We start from the raw sequence: 21768 nt of genomic DNA, 5'->3' as shown, positions 1-21768 counted from the left end.
CCTCCTGGCTCCGCCCAGGCGGCCTGCAGCATCTCCCAGCGCAGGCGGCCGGAGGGGGCGAGTGCGGGATAGGGGCGGGGCGTCTTGGGGGCGGGGCTAACCATCACCTAGGGCGGAGAGACGGCGCCAACCGCGGTGTGAGGGCGGGGCCATACGGCAGAGAGACGAGGAGGAGCGGAGGGGAGAGGGCGGAGCCGACGCATTCGCAGACCGTCCCGCACAGTTCCCCGAGACCACCCTGGCAGCGAGGCGGGTCAGACGAATCGGAAAGGCTCCTCGCCCGGTTGGCCGAAGCTCCGCCCCTTGGTAGGCGGGGCCCAGGGCCGGAGCTATAGCATGCCGATTCCTCGTCTCTATTCCGTCCCGTCTCCCGGGCCTCGCCCCCAAGGAGTAGTCCCCGAGGAATCCCCCCGCTTCCCGCGCAGCCGCAAAGGCTGACGCGAGCACGTCGCGTGCGTGCATGCGTGCCGGCGTCGGGCTCCGGGCGGCCGGCTTTCGGCTGCAGTGCGGACACGGTGCTGCGGAGCCAGACGGAGCCCAGCGGAGTGGACAGGTGGAGCGGGGCGGGTCTGGGGGGCGGGGTCCGGGGCAGGCCGGGGCTAACGGCGAGTGCGCATCCCCTGACACCCATACCCTCCCGCCCATTTCCTGCGCCGCGGGGTCCCTTCTCATCCCTTACTATTTGTTAGCCGGGGCTGTCCCCTTCTATTGGGTACCGACGGGCGCGCTCTTTGTGAGCTCCGAGGCCACCCATTGGCTCGGAACCACGCCCCTCTCTGACCCCGCCCCCAGGTTATCGGTTCCCTATTGGCCCAGGATCTTTCTCCCTTGTTGCCCCGCCCCTCACCCCCAGCTCTCATTGGTCGGGACCGCGCCGCCTCTTTCGTCACGGAGCCCAGTTTTCTGTTGAGGTTCCCTTCCCACCCTCTTTAATTTACTACCTTGTGGGAACGTGGTTGATGGATCTGCTGGGGTTGGGCGTCGTGGGGGACTCTGGAAAATCGGGCAGGACCCTGCCCACAGAGCGCTTCCAGTCTAGTGAGCACCTGGCACAGTTTCGAGAGCAATTAAATGTTGGCGATAATGGAAGAGAACAGTTAAATGAAAGCATTATGGAAGAGGTGGGACTGGGGGCTGGCCCCTTCATGCAGCGGAAAGGACCCCGGTGATGAATTTTGGGGGCGCGTGTTTGAATCCTGGGTCTTCTCTTTGCTAGCTTTGTGATTTTGGGCAAGCCTCTGGGCCTCAGTTTCCATTCTGTAAAACCAGAAAGTTAGACCATCCCTTTCTCTAGGTCCTTTCCATTCTAAAACGATGAGCTTATGATGTGTATACAGATAAATGTATGCAAAGGCAAGAGGCATTCCAAAACTTTAAGTATATTTGGCTTATGTATTATGTATACTTATACATGTATATTTACATAGGTAGCTTAGCTTTTCAACTAGATTGTATACATTACTTGAAGACCTTATTTTAACGCAACTATTTGTTCTCAATACTACATCAAAGTGCACATGAAAATACATAGTAATGAACCTCATACAGTATTTGTCAGTAGTGGAAATCCGGCCTGTGTGTGACTCTAAATGACTTAACTTCTGTTTGCCTTAGTTTCCTGTTCTGTAAAATAATAGCCCCTACCTCCCATGGTTGCTGTGATGATCAAATGGGATAATATTTATAAAGTACTTAGTATGGTGCCTGGCTCACACTACGCTCTATATAAATATTAGCAATTATACAATGGACAATGTTGGTTCCAAAGTATCGAAGTCAAAGCACGTATCCTTTCTTCTTATTATCAAAAGGCAAACTACAAAAATCGGAAGTGACACAAGCTCTAAGTTTCAATGGCTCCGTTAAATGCTTTTGTATCATTTTTTAAATGGGAAAACACTATGGAGGATGGACTGGAGGGGAAAGCACTAATTGCCAAGATAAAATGTATCCAAAAAAAAAGGGGAAAAAAAGCTTTGCTTTTGGAGTTGTGGATCAGGATCTGAAGCCTGATTGCTGCTGTGTACCCTTAGCCAAGTTACTAGTTACTAGTTTCCCTTCTCTGGACTTTGGTTTCTTCATCTGTAAAATGAGCCATTTGGATTAGGTGATTTTTAAGGGCCCATGGATGGACCCATCTAGCTCTAAAACCTATGATTCTGAGTGTTGAGCTAGAATGTTAAATTGGGAGCCATCAGTTTGCATAGATAATGGCTCTTGTGCTAGTTCAGGGCCACAGGAGCGGGTAAGTTCTGTGTGGGATGGCATATGGAGAAGGAATTGGGAAAAAGAAGAAGAAAGTGCTTCACTGTTTTTTTCTTTCTTTTTCTTTTCTTTCTTTCTTTTTTTTTTTGCAAGGCAATGAGCGTTAGTTAAGTGACATTCCCAGGGTCACACAGCTAGTAAGTGTCAAGTGTCTGAGGTCATATTTGAACTCAGGTCCTCCTGAATCCAAGGCCAGTGCTTTATCTACTGTGCCACCTAGCTGTCCCACCCCCCCCTCACTATTTTTCATTGAGAAGTGGCAGCAAGATAACTAGAATGTCACTAAAACATTTGTTTCTTGAAAGAGACAGTGACATAAACAGAGATAGCCAGAAAAGATAGAACGGAACCCAAGAAAGTGCAGTGTCAGAGAAACCAGGAGAGGAGGTACATTTAGTGCATGATGTCTGTCCTGTGGTAGGATTCTTGGGATGGCATCTGGCCCTCCCATTCCTGGGGCCCGTCAAGACACATCCTTCTGCTCTTCCATACCCGACTTTATTTCCTGATTTGATGAAATCTTGACTCCTTCCAGGACCTGGGAGGAGCTCTAACTATTGGGTTCTGGGAATTGGTGGCCTCTCAGTTCATGCCAGTGGCCAATTTTCCTGAGTCAGCCTGATAGGAGCCAAAATCCTCTTGTCAAAACCTTTCTGTTCACAGCTACCCTCAAGGAGTTGTGTTTCTTGATGCCTAAACGGATCCAAACTGGGCCTATGGTAGGGATGAGTGAATGACACTGTTTAGTGAACTCACCTTTAACAGCTGCATTCAATTCAACAAACATTTGCTAATGTTACTGTGTACCAAGACAGAATTCTGATCTGGGAAGTACATTAAGGATCACCTAGTCCAGCTCTCCTGTTTTACAAAGGCAGGAGCTGAACCTCAGAGAGGTAGCAAGGAAAAGAAGTTGCCAGCAAACCTTGGCTTTAAAACAGGCTCTCTGACTGGTTTTTTTTGGTGGGGGGGTCTCTAAATCTCAACTGGACTATTTGGCCTTCACAGCTCTTCAGAGGTTATCTAGTCCATATTCCTCCCTTTGGGTAGGTCAGATACGCTGCCAGTGGGCCTTAGGCCTTCTTGGCTTTGGAAAAGTTGGTTGCAGCTTTCTTCAGTGACTTTAGTACAAATATCAAGGACTCTTTCCTATAGACAAGGAAGTAGAGACTCCTTTGCTAATTCTTAGTAATACTAGAAAGTTATGAAGAGTCCCATTCACTCATTTTCTGTTCCCTGAGCATGTGGATCCATTCTCAACCTTCTCCTTCCTTGATGATTTCTATCCTGTGATGTTTAAAATCTAAATTGTGGTCACCTTAAATCAGAAGCTTCAGCACCAGTCTTTAGGCATTAAACATTTATTAAAGCATAGAGGTATTCACAAGGAGTTAAGAAAAAGAAGTCCTACCTAGCCTAGAGTTCCAGCCTAGGATGATCAGGCTGACTGGGATGCTTCATACGTGGAGAGGAGTCATCCAGTTGGATGAGTTTGAGTTCTTTTTCCTTGGGGGAGGATCGTCCCTCCTCTGACCCCTTCAGAGCCTTTCTTTGCATCTCCAAAGGGCTGGCTTTGGGCTTCTTTTTTTTAATTTTTTTAAATTTTTTATTTTTTAGTGAGGCAGTTGGGGTTAAGTGACTTGCCCAGGGTCACACAGCTAGTAAGTGTTAAGTGTCTGAGGCCGTATTTGAACTCAGGTACTCCTGACTCCAGGGCCGGTGCTCTATCCACTGTGCCACCTAGCTGCCCCTGGGCTTCTTCTTTAATCAGCAGTCAATTACTCTCACTTGATTCAATCAGTCTTGATTAATCTCCAGGTGGGTCTTTGAGTATCTGCTAAATCCCATTATTTCATCACATTCCCCCTTTGTTTCTTCTAGGAACAGGTGTTCCTTGATGAAACAGTAAAAAAATAATTAAGTCTTTGGAAGTCTTTTCTCAGTTCTCTTGTCTTCTTGGAGTGGTAAGATGTCAGCAGGAGGAAGCTGGATTCTGGTCTGGAAAGCTGGATTCTTCTTCTTTAACTGTTTGAATTGCTGGATTTTTTACTAAACCTTAGCATAGTGTTGTCAATGATCAAATTTAATACATTCCATTACATTCCCTCCTTTATATAGTAGAGGGTAAAGAAGTAGTTATGCAATCTAAAACACTTCTTACCACCATGTGTCTGGATCAAAGCCAAATTTAGTAACGTGTTCATGACACCTGAAAATGTTATGGAAAGGTTATCATACCACATCCCATGGTTTTGAGACATCCAGTAATTGTGCTAGGCCACAGGTGGATGGATTCTGACCATGCCGTCAGACTTAATGAAAGAAAAAGAAAATATTTAGAAGGGAGAGAGGAAGAAACTGGACTGTATCCAGCAATTATGGTCTATATAGTTGCCATCATAAGCAAACCATAGACTTACATGTACCTGTCTCTCCTCCTGTTGTACATATATTCTCTACAGGGCCTATATCAAACTCATTGTAAGAGCAGTTAGTCTCTGAGATGATAAGTTTCCATAATTCATAAATCTCATATTAATTTCACCAAAGACAGTATGATGGTAAAAATGCATGTTATGCTGCATAACTGATGATGTACCTGTAATATATACAATAATTCCAAACCATACCCACAGTATACAAAGTCACAATGACATGTAAATGATAAATGAATGTAAATGATTGATAATATTAGACATTATTACATAATATTTTAGCAAGGAAATACATTATCTTATACATGAATTCTCTATCTAGAATGACAATAATAGATACTTAAAGTGATAAACAATTTATCAAAAGGAAATAAGACTCAATATTCAATATGTCCATTTCCATTCCTCCCCTTCATCTTGTCAATCCTGTGCCCCCCTTTGAGGGAGTCCATGGTTACCCTGATTCTGGTTCTGTCCTTCTGTTCTTCCCTGATAGGGTCTACGGTTATTCTGATACTGTCTCTCTGTATTCCCCTGAAAAGATTTATATCCATTTTGATTCTGTCTGTAATAAGGCCTATAATTATTCCGGTTGTTTCTTTTCTGACAAAAGTTTCCATATTTATTTCGATTTCCTCCAAAGAATTCCACAAGGCTCTCAGCCATTGCCCTATTGAGTTCTTGTTTTCTAGTCCTACATTCCCTCAAGAAGTGTCCCTGTTTTTTACAGTAGTAACATACCTTATTGCCCTTGTGTTGGCGTTTAAATGGCTGACTAGGAAATGCAGGTGCCAGAATACTCTGCCTAGAGCCATCTGGACTTTCCTCGTGAGTCAAGGACATAATTTGCAAGTTCCTTAATCCTATCTACTGTGAGAGTTCTCCAGTCTGGACATTGTGTCAGAAAGTATCTGCGGATTTCTGGTAGTGAATTATAAACAAAAGTGTTGATAACGATATAGGAATCTCTTAAATCTACTGGATCCAATCTGGTGTTCTGTCTAGCAGCCTCACAAAGTCTATCATAAAATCTGTTTGGTCTTTCATTAGCCTCCTAAGGTAGGCTTAAAAATTTCTGCCAGTTTTCCAGTTTTCTAGAGCAAGATTCCATTCCCTTCAGAAGTGTTTCTCTAGCATCTTTTAATTCTTGGAATTGTCTGTCATTATTATAATTCCATTCTGGATCCTTTAGAGGCCATGCCACAACAGCCTGACCCTTCGCAACAAGGGCATTTCCTGCTGAGATAATATCTGCAATCTCAGCCTGGGATAGTAAAGTTTCCATAAGGCAAGTAACATCAGCCCAAATGGGTTGATATGCATTAAATATAGTCCTTAACTGTGAAATTACAGTGTTTGGATTTTTCTCAAAACTAGGTATGATTGATTTCCATGCGCTCAAGTCACTTGGTTTAAAGGGGCTATATTTTCTGACTTGAATTGGTGTTCCTTTTTTGGTATTTTCTATAGTTTCCTGCAGGGGGAGCAGTTTCTGTTGATCTGATTCTAAAGATTGGTCAATATCTGTTTCTGAACTAGGGTTATCTCCAGCAGAGGGTGCTATCCTAGCATCTCTCTCACCATGTGGCACTCCTTTTTTCTCTTTCCACATCACAATATTGCTAATAAAGAGGACTAAAATTATAATTACTAGAGCTATGTTTATATTTTCAGGGTAAAATTCAAATTTAGCTATGATACTCTCAGTAAATTTAAACATATGCCTGGTGAAGGGAACAGATTCTCTTTCTCCATTATGCCAAAGGTTTTGTCCTACGTAGATGATGAAAAAGCCCTTAAGACAACGAGAAAAGACTGAGTAGGCCATCTGATTAAATCTGGACATTAAGTAGTCCCAAAATTCTCCAATAAGGAAAAGCATCAGGAAAAAAAAATATTCAAACATGTTGCCCTTTAAAATGGACTGGTTTTTCTCTTGAAGTAAGGCTTTTAGAGGCTTAAAGCAAGGGAGATTAGGCAAATGAGAGAATGTTGGTGAGGGGACATAAGTGAAAGTCCACCAAATTAGCTAGCTCGTGGCTAAACGAGGGAGGGTGGGAGGGCCCTTAAGGTCCCTTCGTGGTCGCCAAACTGTGATGTTTAAAATCTAAATTGTGGTCACCTTAAATCAGAAGCTTCAGCACCAGTCTTTAGGCATTAAACATTTATTAAAGCATAGAGGTATTCACAAGGAGTTAAGAAAAAGAAGTCCTACCTAGCCTAGAGTTTCAGCCTAGGATGATCAGGCTGACTGGGATGCTTCATACGTGGAGAGGAGTCATCCAGTTAGATGAGGTTGAGTTCTTTTTCCTTGGGGGAGGATCGTCCCTCCTCTGTCCCCTTCAGAGCCTTTCTTTGCATCTCCAAAGGGCTGGCTTTGGGCTTCTTCTTTAATCAACAGTCAATTACTCTCACTTGATTCAATCAGTCTTGATTAATCTCCAGGTGGGTCTTTGAGTATCTGCTAAATCCCATTATTTCATCACAATCCTTTCAAATATGTTTCTATATTATATATCTTTGTATATTTTATTTATATATATTTCTATCTTTTTGAATATTCTTTTCAAATCCCTTTCTCCCAACCTTGAAAGGTTGATGATGGGGCAGCTGGATGGCACAGTGGATAAAGCAATGGCCTTGGATTCAGGAGGACCTGAATTCAAATCCGGCCTCAGACACTTGACATTTGACACTTAACTAGCTGTGTGACCCTGGGCAAGTCACTTAACCCTCATTGCCCTGCCAAAAAAAAAAAAAAAAAGGTTGATGAAACCCCTTCCCCTAACCTGCTTCTAGGCTCAAGAATGCCTGTAGGCTCTTGGATATTTGGAGTCAAAAGACCTGGGAAGGAGATGATAATGATAATGGTGGTGATAACAAATAGCATTTACATAGTGCATACTATATGCCAGGCATTTTTTTTTTTGCAGGGCAATGGGGGTTAAGTGACTTGCCCAGGGTCACACAGCTAGTAAGTGTCAAATGTCTGAGGCCGGATTTGAACTCAGGTACTCCTGAATCCAGGGCCAGTGCTTTATCCACTGCGCCACCTAGCCGCCCCCTACCAGGCATTATTTTAAGCACTTTACAATGATTATTTCATTTGATCCTCACAATAAGGGGGGGGGGTGTCAATGCTATTATTATCCTCATTTTACAGTTGAGGAAACTGAGGTAGACAGAGGTTAAGTGACTTGCTCAGAGTCACACAGCTGGTAAGTGTCTGAGGCTGGATTTGAACTCAGGTCTTTTTATTTCAAGGCCCAGCACTCTATCTACTGTGCCACCAGCTGCCTCAATCCCATCTCCCTCCTAGTTGTGTGAGTGTGGCCAAGTCACATCCTGTCTAGGTTTCCGTTTCCTCCTCTGCAAATGGAGACCATTCTAGCATTAAATCATGCTTCTTGAGTCATAGTTGAGACCATGGGATGCTAATGTTCCACAGCAGAAAGAGCTCTGATAGATTCAAAAAGTGAGAGTTTTAGGCCTAGTTCTGACACTTGTCCTCTGTGAGCATCAGTCTTCTCATCGGTAAATGGGCATGATCATTGCATTATGAACGCACACGGTTCTTGTAAAGAAAGCACTTTGTAAGCCTGTAAAGTGCTGGATGGCCGCTACTGTTCCCATCGTCATTGTTATTTCTTTACCCTCCTCCTCCTCATCTTGATGATCTCATGTTGTTCCATGGAATTCAGATTGAAACCGTAGGAGAGCAGAGAACAAGTCGCTCATCTCCTTTTGCCTGTTGTATTCTGCAAATTACTGAACATAGTAAAGTAGCATTTCTGAAGTGCCCACTCTGTGCCAGGCACTGGATGAGGAGTGAGAGATACGGAGAAAGGCCAAGGGGAATCCCTGCTCCCAGCGAACTCACAGTCTAACGAAGGAGACAACACCATTATGGACAGATAATAGATGCAGGCTCGATTGGAGGGTGGGCACTAGGTTTGAGGAGGGTCCAGAAAGACTCCCTATAAAAGAAAGGTTTCAGCTGGGATTTGAAGGAAGTCAGGAGGTAGGAGAAGGGAGAGGGACCCAGGCAGGAGGAACAGCCAGGAAGTCAGGGTCACCGAATGGCAGAGTACAGGGAAGGGAGGGAGGGACGGAGGAAGGGAGGGAAGAGGAGGGAAAGAAGCAGGGAAGGGAAGGAGGGAGGAAGGAGAGAAGGAAAAAAGGAAAGAAGGAAGGGAAGAAGGAGGGAGGAGGAAGGAAGGATGGGGGAGGAAGGAAAAAAAGATTGAAGGAAGGATGGAAGGAGGGAGAGAGGGAGGAAGGAAGGGAAGAAGGAGGGAAGGAAGGAGGAAGAGAGTGAAGAAGGAAAGAGGAAGGAAGAAAGGAAAGAAGGAGGGAGGGAGGGAAGGAAAGTATAAGAAGACTAGAGAGGTAGGAGGGGCCAGGCTATCAAGGGCTTTGGAAGAGTTTGTATTTGATTTGGGAGGTAATAGGGAGCCACTGCAGTTTACTGGAGGGGTGATATGGTCAGTCCTACATGTTAGGAAGGCCAATTTGACAGCTGAGCGGAGGCTGGAATGTAGTGGGCAGAGGCACAAAGCAGGGAGCCTGCTTTCAGGTGGTGCCAGTAACAGAGGAGAGAAAAAGAAGTGTTGGAGAGATCTCCCAAAGGCCAAAGCTGCAGAATTTGCTGACTGGTTGGATGTCAGGGATGAGAGAGGATGTGAGCTTGGATGATGGAGGATGGCGAGTGGTCCCTTTGATGGGGAAGTTAGGAAGAAGGGAGCAATTATTTGCAACTGAATTACAATTTGGGGCTGTTAGCATACCTTCAGGAGGCCCATTGAAAGCATCTTCAGGACAATGCCAGTGGCAGAAAGGATGACAGGATTGACTAGGATGACAGGTACGACATGAATGCAGCTTGGATTTCTCTTCTGGATGTTTATATTTTGAAAGCTTCACATATTATTAGTATTTCATAGAGTGATTTCTATTGAAGTTATTCTTTTTTTATTTTATTTTTATTTTTGTGTGTGTGAGGCAATTGGGGTTAAGTGACTTGCCCAGAGTCACACAGCTAGTAAGTGTTAAGTGTCTGAGGCCGGATTTGAACTCAGGTCCTCCTGAATCCAGGGCCGGAGCTTTATCCACTGCACCACCTAGCGGCCCCCTAGCCTACTTTTTGTTTTTTTTTTAAAGTGAATTTCCTTCAGAGATTTTTTTTTTTTAAGTTAAACATTTCATGACAACAATGTAAGAAACAACGTGCTCTAGTTGGTTGAGGGCTGTCTAAAGAGTCAGAAAGGCCTGGGTTCAAGTTCTCTCTCTCATACATGCCAGCTACATGACCCTGGCATGCCCTTGGCAATTCCGTAAATTTCAAAGAAGATGCCACTTGCCATTGGAGAGAGGATGTTCTTTACCAGGAGCTCACTAAACTGAAGAAATCGAAGGTCTAATTTTTTTGGTTTTATTTTGTGGGGCTTTTTTTGTTGGTAGTTGGCTTTAAGTGACTTGCTCAGGGTCACACAGCTAGTAAGTGTGTGGATTTGAACTCAGGTCCTCCTGACTCCAGGCCTAGTGCTCTATCCACTGTACCACCTAGTTGCCTTTGCTGGTCTAATTGTTTTTAAATTAAAAAAAAAAAATTCAAGATGAAGAGATGAGGAAAGGAAGAAGGGATTATAGAAGTCATCAATAAGAGGAAGAAGGGACTATCAAATTCATCTCGTCCACACTCTTTTACAGAGAAGGGAACTGAGGTCCTGCTCAAGGTCTCACTCCTAGTTAATGGCAGAACCTCTGGTGTTTTGTGTAACCCTGTTTTAACCATTGTATGGGCCAAATTTAGTATGGGGAGAGTTAATTGGGTGGCTCGCCGTAATATTGGGGTTCAGAAAATAATGGGGGGCCTCTAGGTCCAGAATTTCCTCCCTTCCAAACTGCCTCCTTTTTAGTTATTTCTCTCAAAGTGATAAGAAAGGAGATTAACAGCCTCTTTTCCACAAACAAATCAGGTTTTATTAATGGGAACAAAATTTGTGAAGTTAATAAAGTCAGGGACAATGAGAAAGGGGATGGAGAAAGGGAAAAATATGATCCACTTCCGAGATGATTAGAATCTAAATCTCTAGGGTAAAAAGGCCCAAGGTACCTCGAGTAAGCTCTGCTTCCTCAGCTATTCAGAACAGCTTATCTCAAACAAAAACTGACTCAAACCCTAAACTTGCTTCCAGCTCAGCTGTCCCAAAGAGCTAGGCCTCGCTTCAACAACACAAACTTACCACCACCTGGGATCTGTAGTTCTAAGGAGAATCAGCTATGCAGTCTCTCTCCTGGTTCAGGCCGAACGTCAAAAAATCACCTGCTCCTCTCTCTCTGTACCTTCCTTCACTGTCCCTTTCTGAGTACTCTCTCCTCCTGCCTGTCTCACAGGCAGGGCGGTTCTTAGTTATGCTGAGTCTCCAATTAGTTCAACATACCCCTTAGGCTGTCCCCCTTATAATTTGGCCAGGCCCATGTGGGCGTGGGGGAACTCCTAGGTGGGGGTTAGTTAGGTACTTTAGTTGGATACTTTGACTCAGTAAATGTTCTTTGTGTTATTTGTTCTGTAACCTCTTAAAGTACACACTCATCTTCTCAGGCTTTTAAAGCTTGCACCTTTTCAGTCTGACCATGTTATAAAAACTCCAAATCACAATTAATTCCTTACACCATGCCACACTGGCCTTCCTTCACAGACTTGGGGGCTCAAGTACCAAGCTGGAAATCTGTTGAACTTTACAGGACAAAGAGCTGTTTCTTCTTGGAAGGTCACTTAGAGACAAAAATCCTATGCCTCGACCCTTCAGCAATTTATTTCTGTATTTGCTTTCTTATGTCGGTCTGCACTTTCTTTTCTTTTTATCTTAAGTCAGTCAAACAAGCATGTGTTAAGCACCTACTCTGTGCTAGGTGTTAGGGATACAGATATTAAATAGAGCAGTGAATTATCCTGTCCATTCCAGCACCAAAGATAACGTTGCTTTGATAATTGTTCAGTTGGGAGGGTCAGATTTGGGAGGAGAGGGATCTGTCTGCAGGACAGATTGTTGGATGCCCTTACTGTATTAGCTGTACCTTGCTGTTTGAGGGGCTAGGTAGATGGAATGGGAAAGCATGGTGTGTGCCTGGGACCAGGTAGAAAGGAAGGGAGGGAGGAAGGAAGGAAGGAAGGAAAGGAGGGAGGGAGGAAGGAGAGAAGGAAGAAAGGAGGAAGGAAAAGAGGGAGAAAGGGAAGAGATGGAGGGAAGGAAGGGGAGAAAGAAGGACTTATTGAGCAGATTCATGTGGCAGGCATTGTACTAAGCCCTTTACAAAATATCATCTCTCAGATTGTGACAACTGTGCTGGTAATTATCCCCATTTCACACTTGAGGAAACTGGGGCAAACAGGTTAAGGGACTTGCTCAGGGTCACCCAGCTAGTAAATATTTGAGGCTAGATTTGAACTCAGATCTTCCTGACTCTAGGCCCAGCACTGTGGTCACTGAGCCACCAGCTGCCTCTGGAGAATGGAGATGAGGTGAAAACTGGCTGACCACCCATTCTTTTTCTTTCTTTCTTTCTTTCTTTCTTTCTTTCTTTCTTTCTTTCTTTCTTTCTTTCTTTCTTTCTTTCTTTTTTTTTTGTGTGAGGCAATTGGGATTAAGTGACTTGCCCAGGGTCACACAGCCAGTAAGTGTTAAGTATCTGAGGCCGGATTTGAACTCAGGTCCTCCTGACTCCAGGGCTGGTGCTCCAGGGCTGGCACTGCGCCATCTAGCTGCCTCCACCCATTCCCTTTCTCAGGATACTTGCCCAGATCTTCCTCTTGTACCCTTCAGAGAGCAGTCTGCTCCCCCAGGCCTTCTGTCTCTCATGATAATCACGCCTGATTCTCCTTCCCTTTTGTCATCATCTTTGTCATATGCCCTGACTCACTCCATAGCCATGGTTTTCCCTCCATGCTACACTATATTCTACTCCACTATTGTGTAACCAGCCATTGATATTTTGTCTCATCTACCGCATGTCATTTTGTGTCCCCACAGGCCAGGATCGAGGGCAGTGGGGGAGCACACACCCAGATGTGACCCTTCTCAGAGGGCAGGATGGTGCTGGACTCGGGGACCCAGGCCTATGAGCAGGCACCCCCTTCCCTCTCTGTCAGCCCCCCCACTGTTCCTGGGGTGGGGAAGATCTCAAACGAGAATGGGCCACAACTGTACCCCTCGATCCGGCCGCCGATGTCAGCCCCCAGCTCCCGGAAACCCTCCCCAGTCGTCCCAGGACATCCTAGACCCTCCGTGTCCCAACCATCAGGCCTGACCTCTTCCCGCCCCAAGGTCCCAAGTCCGAAGTCTGAAATAAGACGCCTCTCATCGGCGTCACTGGGTCGTGGTCGGATTCGGCGTAGTGAGAGTTCCTGCTCAGTCGGAGGGTCCAGCGGAAAGGGGCGCCTCCGGCCCGCCTCCTCCCTCCCCCACATCGCTAAGAGCAAGGGGGAGGACAGCCGGGCAGTCAGCAAGAGCCCCTGCCTGCTGGTGGCCTTAAGACCCAATAACTTGGAGCAAGAGCGAGACCGGTTCTTTCAGTCGAGGTACACCTACAACCCACAGTTTGAGTATGAGGAGCCGGTGCCCGCTGCTGTGTTGGAAAAGTACAATGAGGCCTCGGACAAGTTCATCCCCCAGGTCAGGGAGCCAGGGACACCCATCCCTGTCCCTTTCCCCTTGGTCTGTCTGGCCCCCGTCCCTGGTGGGGTGGGTTACATGGGAGCAGGAAGGAGCCCCTGCTCTGTCCCCCCCCCATCCCCTGCTCTCTCTTCAGCTCCTGACTCATCCTCTCTGCCCCTACCCCCAAGCTCCCAGCTCCTCTTCTCCCCTCCTGTGTTAGCCTTCTCTGTCCCTCCCCAGCCTCTCCTGGTCTTACCCTCAGCTTCATGCTGAATTGACCCAGGGCTGAGGCTGGGCTGAGGCTAGGATAAGGGTGACAGCCCCAGCGGCGGGGTGTGTCTGGCAGGCGGTGAGGATCATTGAGGCAGTCCTGGAGAAGTTTGGCACCTACGAGCAATTCGAGGCCATGACGGGAGGCCAGCTGCTGACCAAGTGCCAGATCTGGTCCGTCGTCCGCAAATACATGCAGAAGGAGGGCTGCTCTGGAGAGGTGAGCCCCGGGGGCATGGGCAGAGGCCTCACTGGCCCCTGGGGACCACACCCCACCCCCAAGTCTTCACTCCTCACTGGCAGTACGGGGAGCCCTGGGAAGGGGGGGAGCTAGCTGGCAGCTCAGGCCCAGCTCAGGCCCACCTTCCTCTCTGCCAGGTGGTGGTACAGCTGAGTGAGGACCTGCTGTCCCAAGCCGTGATGATGGTGGAGAACAGCCGGCCCACGCTGGCCATCAACCTGACTGGGGCCCGCCAGTACTGGCTGGAGGGGATGTTGCGGCATGAGATAGGTCAGGATGAGGGGCTGGTCCTCCAGGCTAGCAAACATACTGTGCCATGGAATAGAGAAGGCCCATGCTGGGGTGGGGGTGGGGGGGCAAGGGGGCAGGGCAGAGGGAATGGACAGAAGGGGGAGCTGGGAGGTGGGAAGTCCACCTGCAAAGGAGGCAGAGGTTTGGGTGGAAAGGGGAGCCAGCAAGAGGCCAGGTGTGATGCCTCATGGGGGAGGGATCTGGGGGAGTAGTAACCTCACTGCCTTTATTTCTTCCCCTCCTTCCCTGAGGACGGTCCCTCCCAGGAATGACCAGCTTCCCTCATCCCTCTTACTCACAGAGGTAGGCGGGCAGAGCCCCTCCTGGGGGGCCCATCTTCCCTCTGCCAGGCCATTCTCACCCTTCTGGGCCTTACCCTCTCCTCACTAACGTTTTCTCTGGCTTCTTCCCCATCTCATTTGGGTCGAGGCAGGGGGTGCTGAGATGTGGCCTGGAGCTAGAGGAGAACCCAGGTGTCCCTGCTGCCCGCCCCCTCTGATCGTAGTACCTGGTCTTCTCCCTCTTCATCACCCCCCCCCCAATAAAGCAACTCCTCTGGGGGGGGGGGACTTCATGCTGAGAATCCCAATAGCCAGTGTGGTCACATGCATAAAACTTGGTGGAGCGAGTAGAAAAGGAGGGCTTTTCTTCAGTGGATTGGGTGGGGATGGCAGGGCCTCTGCCTGGGCTCACTAATCACTTTTCCTTTCCTTCTGTCTCTTTTCTTGAAGAATCCTGTTACTCTGGGCATGAGGTGTCTGCAGAGAGGCTAGGGTGTGGCTGGGATGGCAGGATGAGTGTGTCTGGATCAGGGCAGGGGGTGGTTTCATCATGAAGGCTTGGCCAGCTGTGTGGTGGGTCCATCCTATGTGTGCAGGTGACCGAGTGATGGTTTCTTGTGTATGAATGAAGGCGTATAGAGGCTTGATGGAGGGAGGGCTGTTTGTACCGCTTCCGGGGGCAGCCAGGGAGGGGGCTTTCCTTGGGCTGTGGTCCCCAACTTCCCCCTTCCCTCCCTCTGCACAGGCACGCATTATCTTCGATTTGTCAATAACACTCAGCAGCCCTGGAGCACCTCTGACGGCCGGCGGCAGTACGGGCTGCGACCTGCCAACCCCACTGAGGAGGGGCTGGCCAGCCTGCACAGTGTGCTGTTCCGGAAGCAGCCCTTCCTGTGGCGGGCAGCCCTGCTGTACTACACCATCCAGCGCGCCGCACTCATGTCTTTCCGCCAGCTTTTCCAAGACCTCGCGCAGTACGTGCAAGACACCTCCGTGCGCTGGGAGTACTGTGTGCGGGCCAAGCGGGGCCAAACAGACACGTCCAAGCCTGGTGAGGGTGCCCCAAATGCCTTGTGCTTCCAGAGCTGTGGAGCAGGAGAATCAGAGGAGCCCTTTACAGGGTGCGGGGGAAACTGAGGCCCACAGGGAAAAAGGAACTTGTCCAGGATCGCACAGCAAGTTTGTAACAAAGTCAAGATGACTAAAACCTGGGTCTCCCTGTCCAACTCAGTGCATTCACTAAGCTCCAGTTCTCAAGCTGAAGTCCCCATTGCCCACTCCCATCCCCTCATATTCCCAAGATTCATTTACAAAGGGGTCATTTAGAACTGGAGCCACCCTTTTCTCATGGAAAATGCTACACACAGGCCTTGCCTCAGCCCTGCCACTCCTAAATCCCTGCCACTCTTAAATTGTGCTGTTGGGCGCGTCTCCCTAGGCCAGGTCTCTTCATTTGTCAGATAACCATTTCAGAGGACACCACTCACTTTGTTTTGCAGGGTGACTTGTAAACCTTAGGTGAGGCAGGCATACAGGAATCCTCATTTTACAGAGGAGGAAACAGAGTAGTGAGAAGGGTCTTCTGAGGGCACGGTCCCCTGTGGCGTGGGTCAGGTGATCGCTAAGGTTCCCTTCTAGCTCTAACAACTCTTGATGCCCTGGATCCATCTGTGATGAGGTAACTAACTCCTTCAAGGTGCCAGAAGTAGGCAGGAGGGGGCAGGAGGGGAGGAGGGTCCTCACACATGGCAGAGACAAGAAGGAGGAGCTGATAAAAGCAGGGGACAGCCCTGGCTGGGGCAGCTGTCCTCAAGGCAGCACACTCGGGGGAAGTCAAAGAGGTAGGTCCTTGGCCCATGACAGGCCCCTTGCTCCCTGAATACTCCCAGGTCTGGGAACAAGAAGACGCAGGGTCAGGGCCTGAATGAGGAAAAGCCTGTGGTTATTTCTTTATCCCACCCAGTAGTGTGAGATGGTACCCAGAGGATACCTAGCGTACCCACTGTCTACCTCGTCCATTTTCTGAGCCCAGCAACAGCCCCAGAGCTAGAAAGTTGGGGGAGAATGACTCTGCCTTTTCTGATCCCAGCCTGTAGACCTAGTTGCGTCCTGGGTGTTCCCCGTGTGCAGTTATAACTCCTCATCTATTTGTCCCAGCTCTTTCTGGACCTTCTTATTTTTCTTGCTGAGCTAGCTTGGATGGATACGGAGTTCCATCCACTGATGAGGAAAGGTCAGACACATTCTGTCTGGCCCCTAGGAGCAGGGGTCAGGTAGATGCTGCAGGGCCTGATTTTGGCTCCTTATAGGACAGTCTGTCGAATGTTGGGGTCCATCCCAGGGTGGAAACGGGCCTCCCCAGGAGGTAAGGAGTTCCCCATTGATGGAAACTGGACGGCTGCTTCTCAGCAATATTGTAGAGGGGATTTTTGCTCCCGTGGGACTCGGTTGGATTAGACTCCTGAGGTCCCTCCCTGCTGAGATTCTGTGCATGAGCACCTTCCTCCTCCCTTGCGGGGAGGGGTCTCTGAGCCTCTTCGCACCCTTACAGGCTGCTTCAGTAAGGACCAGGTGTACCTGGATGGGATCCTCCGCATCCTCCGTCATCGGCAGAACATTGATTTCCATATGCTGACTGCTTTGGGCAAGGTGAGACTGGCTCCATGGGATGGGGCACCATCTTCTCCCCTCAGGGCAGCCCCAGGGCCCGTCACTGCCCAGTGCCTTCCCTGGCCTCCCTGCTGCAGTATCCAGACTAGGCTTGCCTGTGTGTTGCTGGCCTTTGCACCAGAGAGCACTGCTGGGTTGTAGTGGCAAGAGCACCAGCTTTGGCTTTGGCATCAGAAGACCGAGGTCCACATGCTGGCTGGGCGACAGGAGACAAGTCCCTTGACCTCTCTCCTCCTCGGTAATGGACAAGGTCTCCACGGTGCTCCCTCTCTTTCCTCCCCCTCCAGGTCTCCTATGAAGATGTGAATCAGCTTCGGCCCCACGGGAAGCTGGAAAAGACACGCATCCCTCACTTCATGCAGGACTTGACACGCTACCACCAGCAGCTGGAACACATCATCACCACCAACCGCCTGGATGATGCCCAGCTGGATAGCCTGTTGCCAGACTGAGGGGCTGTGGGTGGGGGGCAGGGGTTGGTGGGGTGGCTGCTCAGCTGGCTGGCTACAGATCAGGGGAAAGGAAGATCCTGGGTCAGTTCCATCAGCAGTGGGCAACAGCATGGCCTACATTTCAACGCCCTGGATATGGAGGAGCTTGGGGTAGTGGGCTGCAAAATATATGCTAGAGCCCCCTCTGGTAGGGAGCTCTGGAATCTTGTCTTCGAGCCTAGAACAGGAGGGGATTTCCTCTTGGAAGGCCAGAAAAATAGATACTGAGGCTGCCCTGTCCACATAGAATGAAGAGGTTCCAGTAGGGATGAAAAGGGCAGATGGATTTGCTTTGGTTGAGTGGGGAGGGGAGAGAGCTAGCTCTGTGAGCATGTGCTCCTGTGGGGAAGGAGGATGGGTGCAATTGGGCCTGTGAGGAATGGGTGGGGTGGGGGGAGTTTCCCCTTGTGCATGAGACAAATACAGTAGGATTCTGGGGCTCACAGTTAACCCTGTACCTTCAATCCTGTGCCCCTCCCACCCTCTGCTGCACCCCAACAGGAATTCTAGTCTCTTGGTGCTCTTAGACCCCTTGACGTCTACCTCTTGCTGGGCTTTCATGGAGGACAAAGCATCCATGGACCCCTTCCCCGGCCAAGGCCCTAGCATTGCTGCTCACCTCCTGGGTGGACCCTCGCTCCTCCCTCCTCCACTGTAACACCTGTCCTTCCACATACACGGCCGTAGTCTCGACTCCATATTCCCTCTTTCTGCCGGTACCTGGCATGCATTTCAACTTCCCCCAAACTCCTACCCATGTACTCAGTGGAACAATTGAAAGGGGAAAATAGTAGAGTGGCTTGCTGGTCAGTGGGCCCCAGCTATTCAATTCAGGCACGTACTAAGCAGCCACTCTTTGCAAGGTCCTATGCCCATCCCTAGGGCTAGAAAGATGAGAAACAAGGTTCCCTGTCCTCAGAGAACTTACAGCTTAATGAGGGAGGTATGACACATAGATATGCCTGATACAAGGCAGAATGTGAGAGGGGCACAGGATCGATCCGGAACAGGGGTGCTAAGGACAACTGGTGAAGGCAAATGGTGGGAATAGCCCCTGTCACTCCCTGGGCAGGGACAGGTGCGCTTGGTTAATGGTGTCTGGGCTGGGGAATGACACTCTATGATCTTTGCTCCCTTCCCTCATCTTCCTGCTGCTACCTCAGGCTTAAGTGGCAGTTACTGAGTTCCTTCCCTCAACACATACCCCATCTTAGGGAAGAGTTTATGAGTCCAGATGGAATATATTTTAGGGGTAGGACTTCTGAGCGCTAAGGAGAGACTGGCCTCTCTGCTTGAGCCATGATCATAAGATGACTCCTGTCCTCAGCAGAAGCAGCCAGCTTTGTCTTCCCTCTGTTCTCGAGGTTATGCTTGAACCTAGATTTCAGCAGTGTATTTTACCAGGTCTTGGATGGTACATTTGTGAACTAAATGAAATGTATGGGTGGATAATAGTAGTCAGGCAACTTTGAACCATTAGATACCAAATCCAAAAGGGAATTAATGGGTCGATGTCGACTTGGGAGGGGCATATCCACAGGCCATAGCAGGTCTTTGGCCCTTGGCCCTTGGCCCTGTTTTAGTATTTTTAATCAGTAATGTCAATGGAGGCAGTGAAATTCTGATAATGCAAAATAAAGAAAGAGAACTGATGGATAGTGAAAGAATCAGGCTGGAACTAAGATGGAATTTAGTATGGATTCATTTGTGCAAAACCCTGTGCTGAATGTTGGGCTACGAATGTTGGCGAGGAGGCACTTACAGTCTAATGGGGTGGGGGATGAGTGGAAGGTCTTTCTATTTGGTGATTGGTTGGTTTGGTGTTTTGGGCACCATCTACCTCCCAGGGTGGTTTTGAGGATACAATCGTGTCTGTTATGGAGAGACAGCAGTTGGCTAGTCAACTCGTGTATTGAGGAGAATGCTAGAGGTGCAAATAGGGGAATTCATGCTGTATCAATCAATCCTATACCACCTCTGAGGCTGGGCCTGTCTCTTTTTAAATTTTTTTAAAATATTTTTTTTGGTGGGGCAATGAGGGTTGTGACTTGCCCAGGGTCACACAGTTAATAAGTGTCAAGCATCTGAGGCCGAATTTGAACTCGGATCTTCCTGAATTCAGGACCAGTGCTTTCTCCACAGCCACCTAGCTGCCCCCTGGGCGGAGTCTTTTCTTAGGCTCAGTTTCCTCCTCTGTAAACTGGAGAGTTAACCTTCTAGGGCCATGAACTTTATGTGTTCAGGCTTCTGAGACCCTGTTCAGATACGAGGACTGACCTCGGAGGATGGAGGTGACCAGCCACCTCTTGGCATATTCTGGGGCACATGCATGTGTAATCTACCAATAGTATTAAGTCCCATGAATACAGTATTTACAGTGCTTTCCTCATGCCTATCCTGTGACATTTTAGAGATGTATAGGAATGGAAGTAGTGTTGGTTTTGTTTTACGGGTTAGTGTCCAGACTCAACTGGGCAAAATGATGTCTAAGGTCACTGTGTCAGAGGCAGGGCTAGAATCCCTCTACTCTCTCTAGACACTAGGCCATCACCAAAGCTAACAGTGCATGTTACCTTGGGTTGTTTTTTTTTAAATTTTAATTAAAAAAAAAAATTTGCAGGGCAGTGAGGGTTAAGTGACTTGCCCAGGGTCACACAACTAGTAAGTGTCAAGTGTCTGAGGCCAGGTTTGAACTCAGGTTCTCCTGAATCCAGGGCTGGTGCTTTATCCACTGCGCCACCTAGCTGTCCTACCCTGTTTTTTTTTATCACTTATTTTCCAATTCAGAGGTTGGTATTTGTGTTGATCTAATTACCTCTGAACACAAACATTGGAAGATGGGCAGGAGACCCATTAGACAGTGCATTTTGCTTTGGACCCCATCTCCAAGACCCCAAGCCACCTCCAATCTGGCATGGCTGGTAATTGCAGCAGGGCCTCCTGGTTGTGCCCTTCAAAGGTTCAGTGCTGCTGGGAGCTGAGTTATTAAGACTCTTAGCTCCATGGAAAGAAACCTTGAGCCCCGATTCCATTGCCCTGCATCCTGTGCCTCACCAGGAAGTGTTTTTGTTTTATCATTTCCACCACCACCCACATCCCACAAACCTAAAACAATGATCAGACTACCCTGGAGATTAGGTCACTATTGCTATCTTGACCGCAGAGGCAAGAGGCTCTGACCTGTGGCTATGGTAGGAGTCAGACTTGTCAGGAACTGTTTGGCTCAGGGTCTTGGAGTTGGGAGCCTCAGAGAATGTCTAGGCAATTCTCAGCTTCCATTTGCTCATCTGTCAAACAAGGGGGTTGGACTTAGATCCCTAAGATCCCTTCTACCTCGAAATCCAATGATTCTCCATTATCAAGGAGGGCGGGCAGTGTGGATCAAAGTCAAGAGGGTGTTTTCCCTGGAAGCTGCTCTTGATGTGCCCCAATGGATGCCCTCTGCATTCTGTACCCAGAAAGCTGCCTTGGCAATGCCTTTGCCTGGGGACTCCTGTTATTTACTACTAGTATAGCTGAGGCTTGGAGGCTTGGGTGCTGTCATGAGACTCACTTGAACTGAACATATGTTTAGCGCCTTCCACACGGGTCAGGGGTGGAGGGGTGACCCCAACTCCTTGTATGTTGATGTCTGGAACTGGAAATTACTTTTCTCTTCACTCCCTTATTCTTCCTCCCAGAAAGGAGGGGCAAGAGGAGCTTTGGAATAAAATTATTTTTTATCCGACTCCATCACTTTGGACTCTTTTATTTTTTAGTTTTCTTGGTGCCTTTTGTTGTCACATCACAATCATTTCACTCTCACCCCTAGCTCAAATGCTCCATTGTGACAAAAAAAAAATGTAAGAAGAAACATCTGATAGAGTAGTGGCACTGCATAAAATATACTGTGTAGTAACCTCCTGCCCCTGAAGGAAGCACTGCTTCTATGGTGCCTTCATGAGGTCCTCAGTCTTTCCAAGTTTACATTCTTAGTGTGGTCTTATTTTTTTTTTCTTAGTGTGGCCTTCATTTATGTTGCTGTAGTCATGGGGCATCATGTTCTCTTGCCTGTTTCTTTACCCTGCATTGGTTTGTACAGATCTTCTAAATACTTTGTATTCATGATTTCTTACTGCACAATAACATTTCATTACATTCATAAACCCTAGTTTGTCCAACTGTTCT

General features: G+C 48.1%; 1 protein-coding gene across 2 annotated transcripts; it reads left to right on the top strand.

The window, feature by feature from the left end:
• The first annotated feature begins 204 nt into the window (after positions 1-204).
• KIAA0895L (KIAA0895 like) lies at positions 205-21333 on the top strand. 2 transcript variants are annotated; one of them, XM_043982351.1, is made up of 7 exons: positions 205-306; positions 12734-13375; positions 13704-13847; positions 14006-14138; positions 15186-15491; positions 16992-17089; positions 17398-21333. In XM_043982351.1, the coding sequence occupies exons 2-7, from the start codon at positions 12794-12796 to the stop codon at positions 17560-17562; spliced, it is 1428 nt and encodes a 475-aa protein (XP_043838286.1). In that variant the 5' UTR covers positions 205-306; positions 12734-12793; the 3' UTR covers positions 17563-21333. The 2 variants fall into 2 exon arrangements, with proteins under 2 accessions (XP_043838286.1, XP_043838285.1); XM_043982350.1 differs by lacking the exon at positions 205-306 and adding an exon at positions 417-553.
• Positions 21334-21768: the final 435 nt, after the last annotated feature.

Source organism: Dromiciops gliroides, chromosome 2, assembly GCF_019393635.1.
Source record: "Dromiciops gliroides isolate mDroGli1 chromosome 2, mDroGli1.pri, whole genome shotgun sequence".
In the NCBI taxonomy this organism is placed as follows: domain Eukaryota; kingdom Metazoa; phylum Chordata; class Mammalia; order Microbiotheria; family Microbiotheriidae; genus Dromiciops; species Dromiciops gliroides.
Note: the sequence above shows the minus strand (reverse complement) of the source record. Positions and strands in the feature narration are given on the sequence as shown.

Coding starts and splice junctions, on each gene's coding strand:
- KIAA0895L (XM_043982351.1), top strand. CDS start 12,794: ATGGTGCTGGACTCGGGGACCCAGGCCTATGAGCAGGCACCCCCTTCC. Junction 13,376..13,703: donor CGGACAAGTTCATCCCCCAG/GTCAGGGAGCCA, acceptor TGTGTCTGGCAG/GCGGTGAGGATCATTGAGGC. Junction 15,492..16,991: donor AACAGACACGTCCAAGCCTG/GTGAGGGTGCCC, acceptor GCACCCTTACAG/GCTGCTTCAGTAAGGACCAG.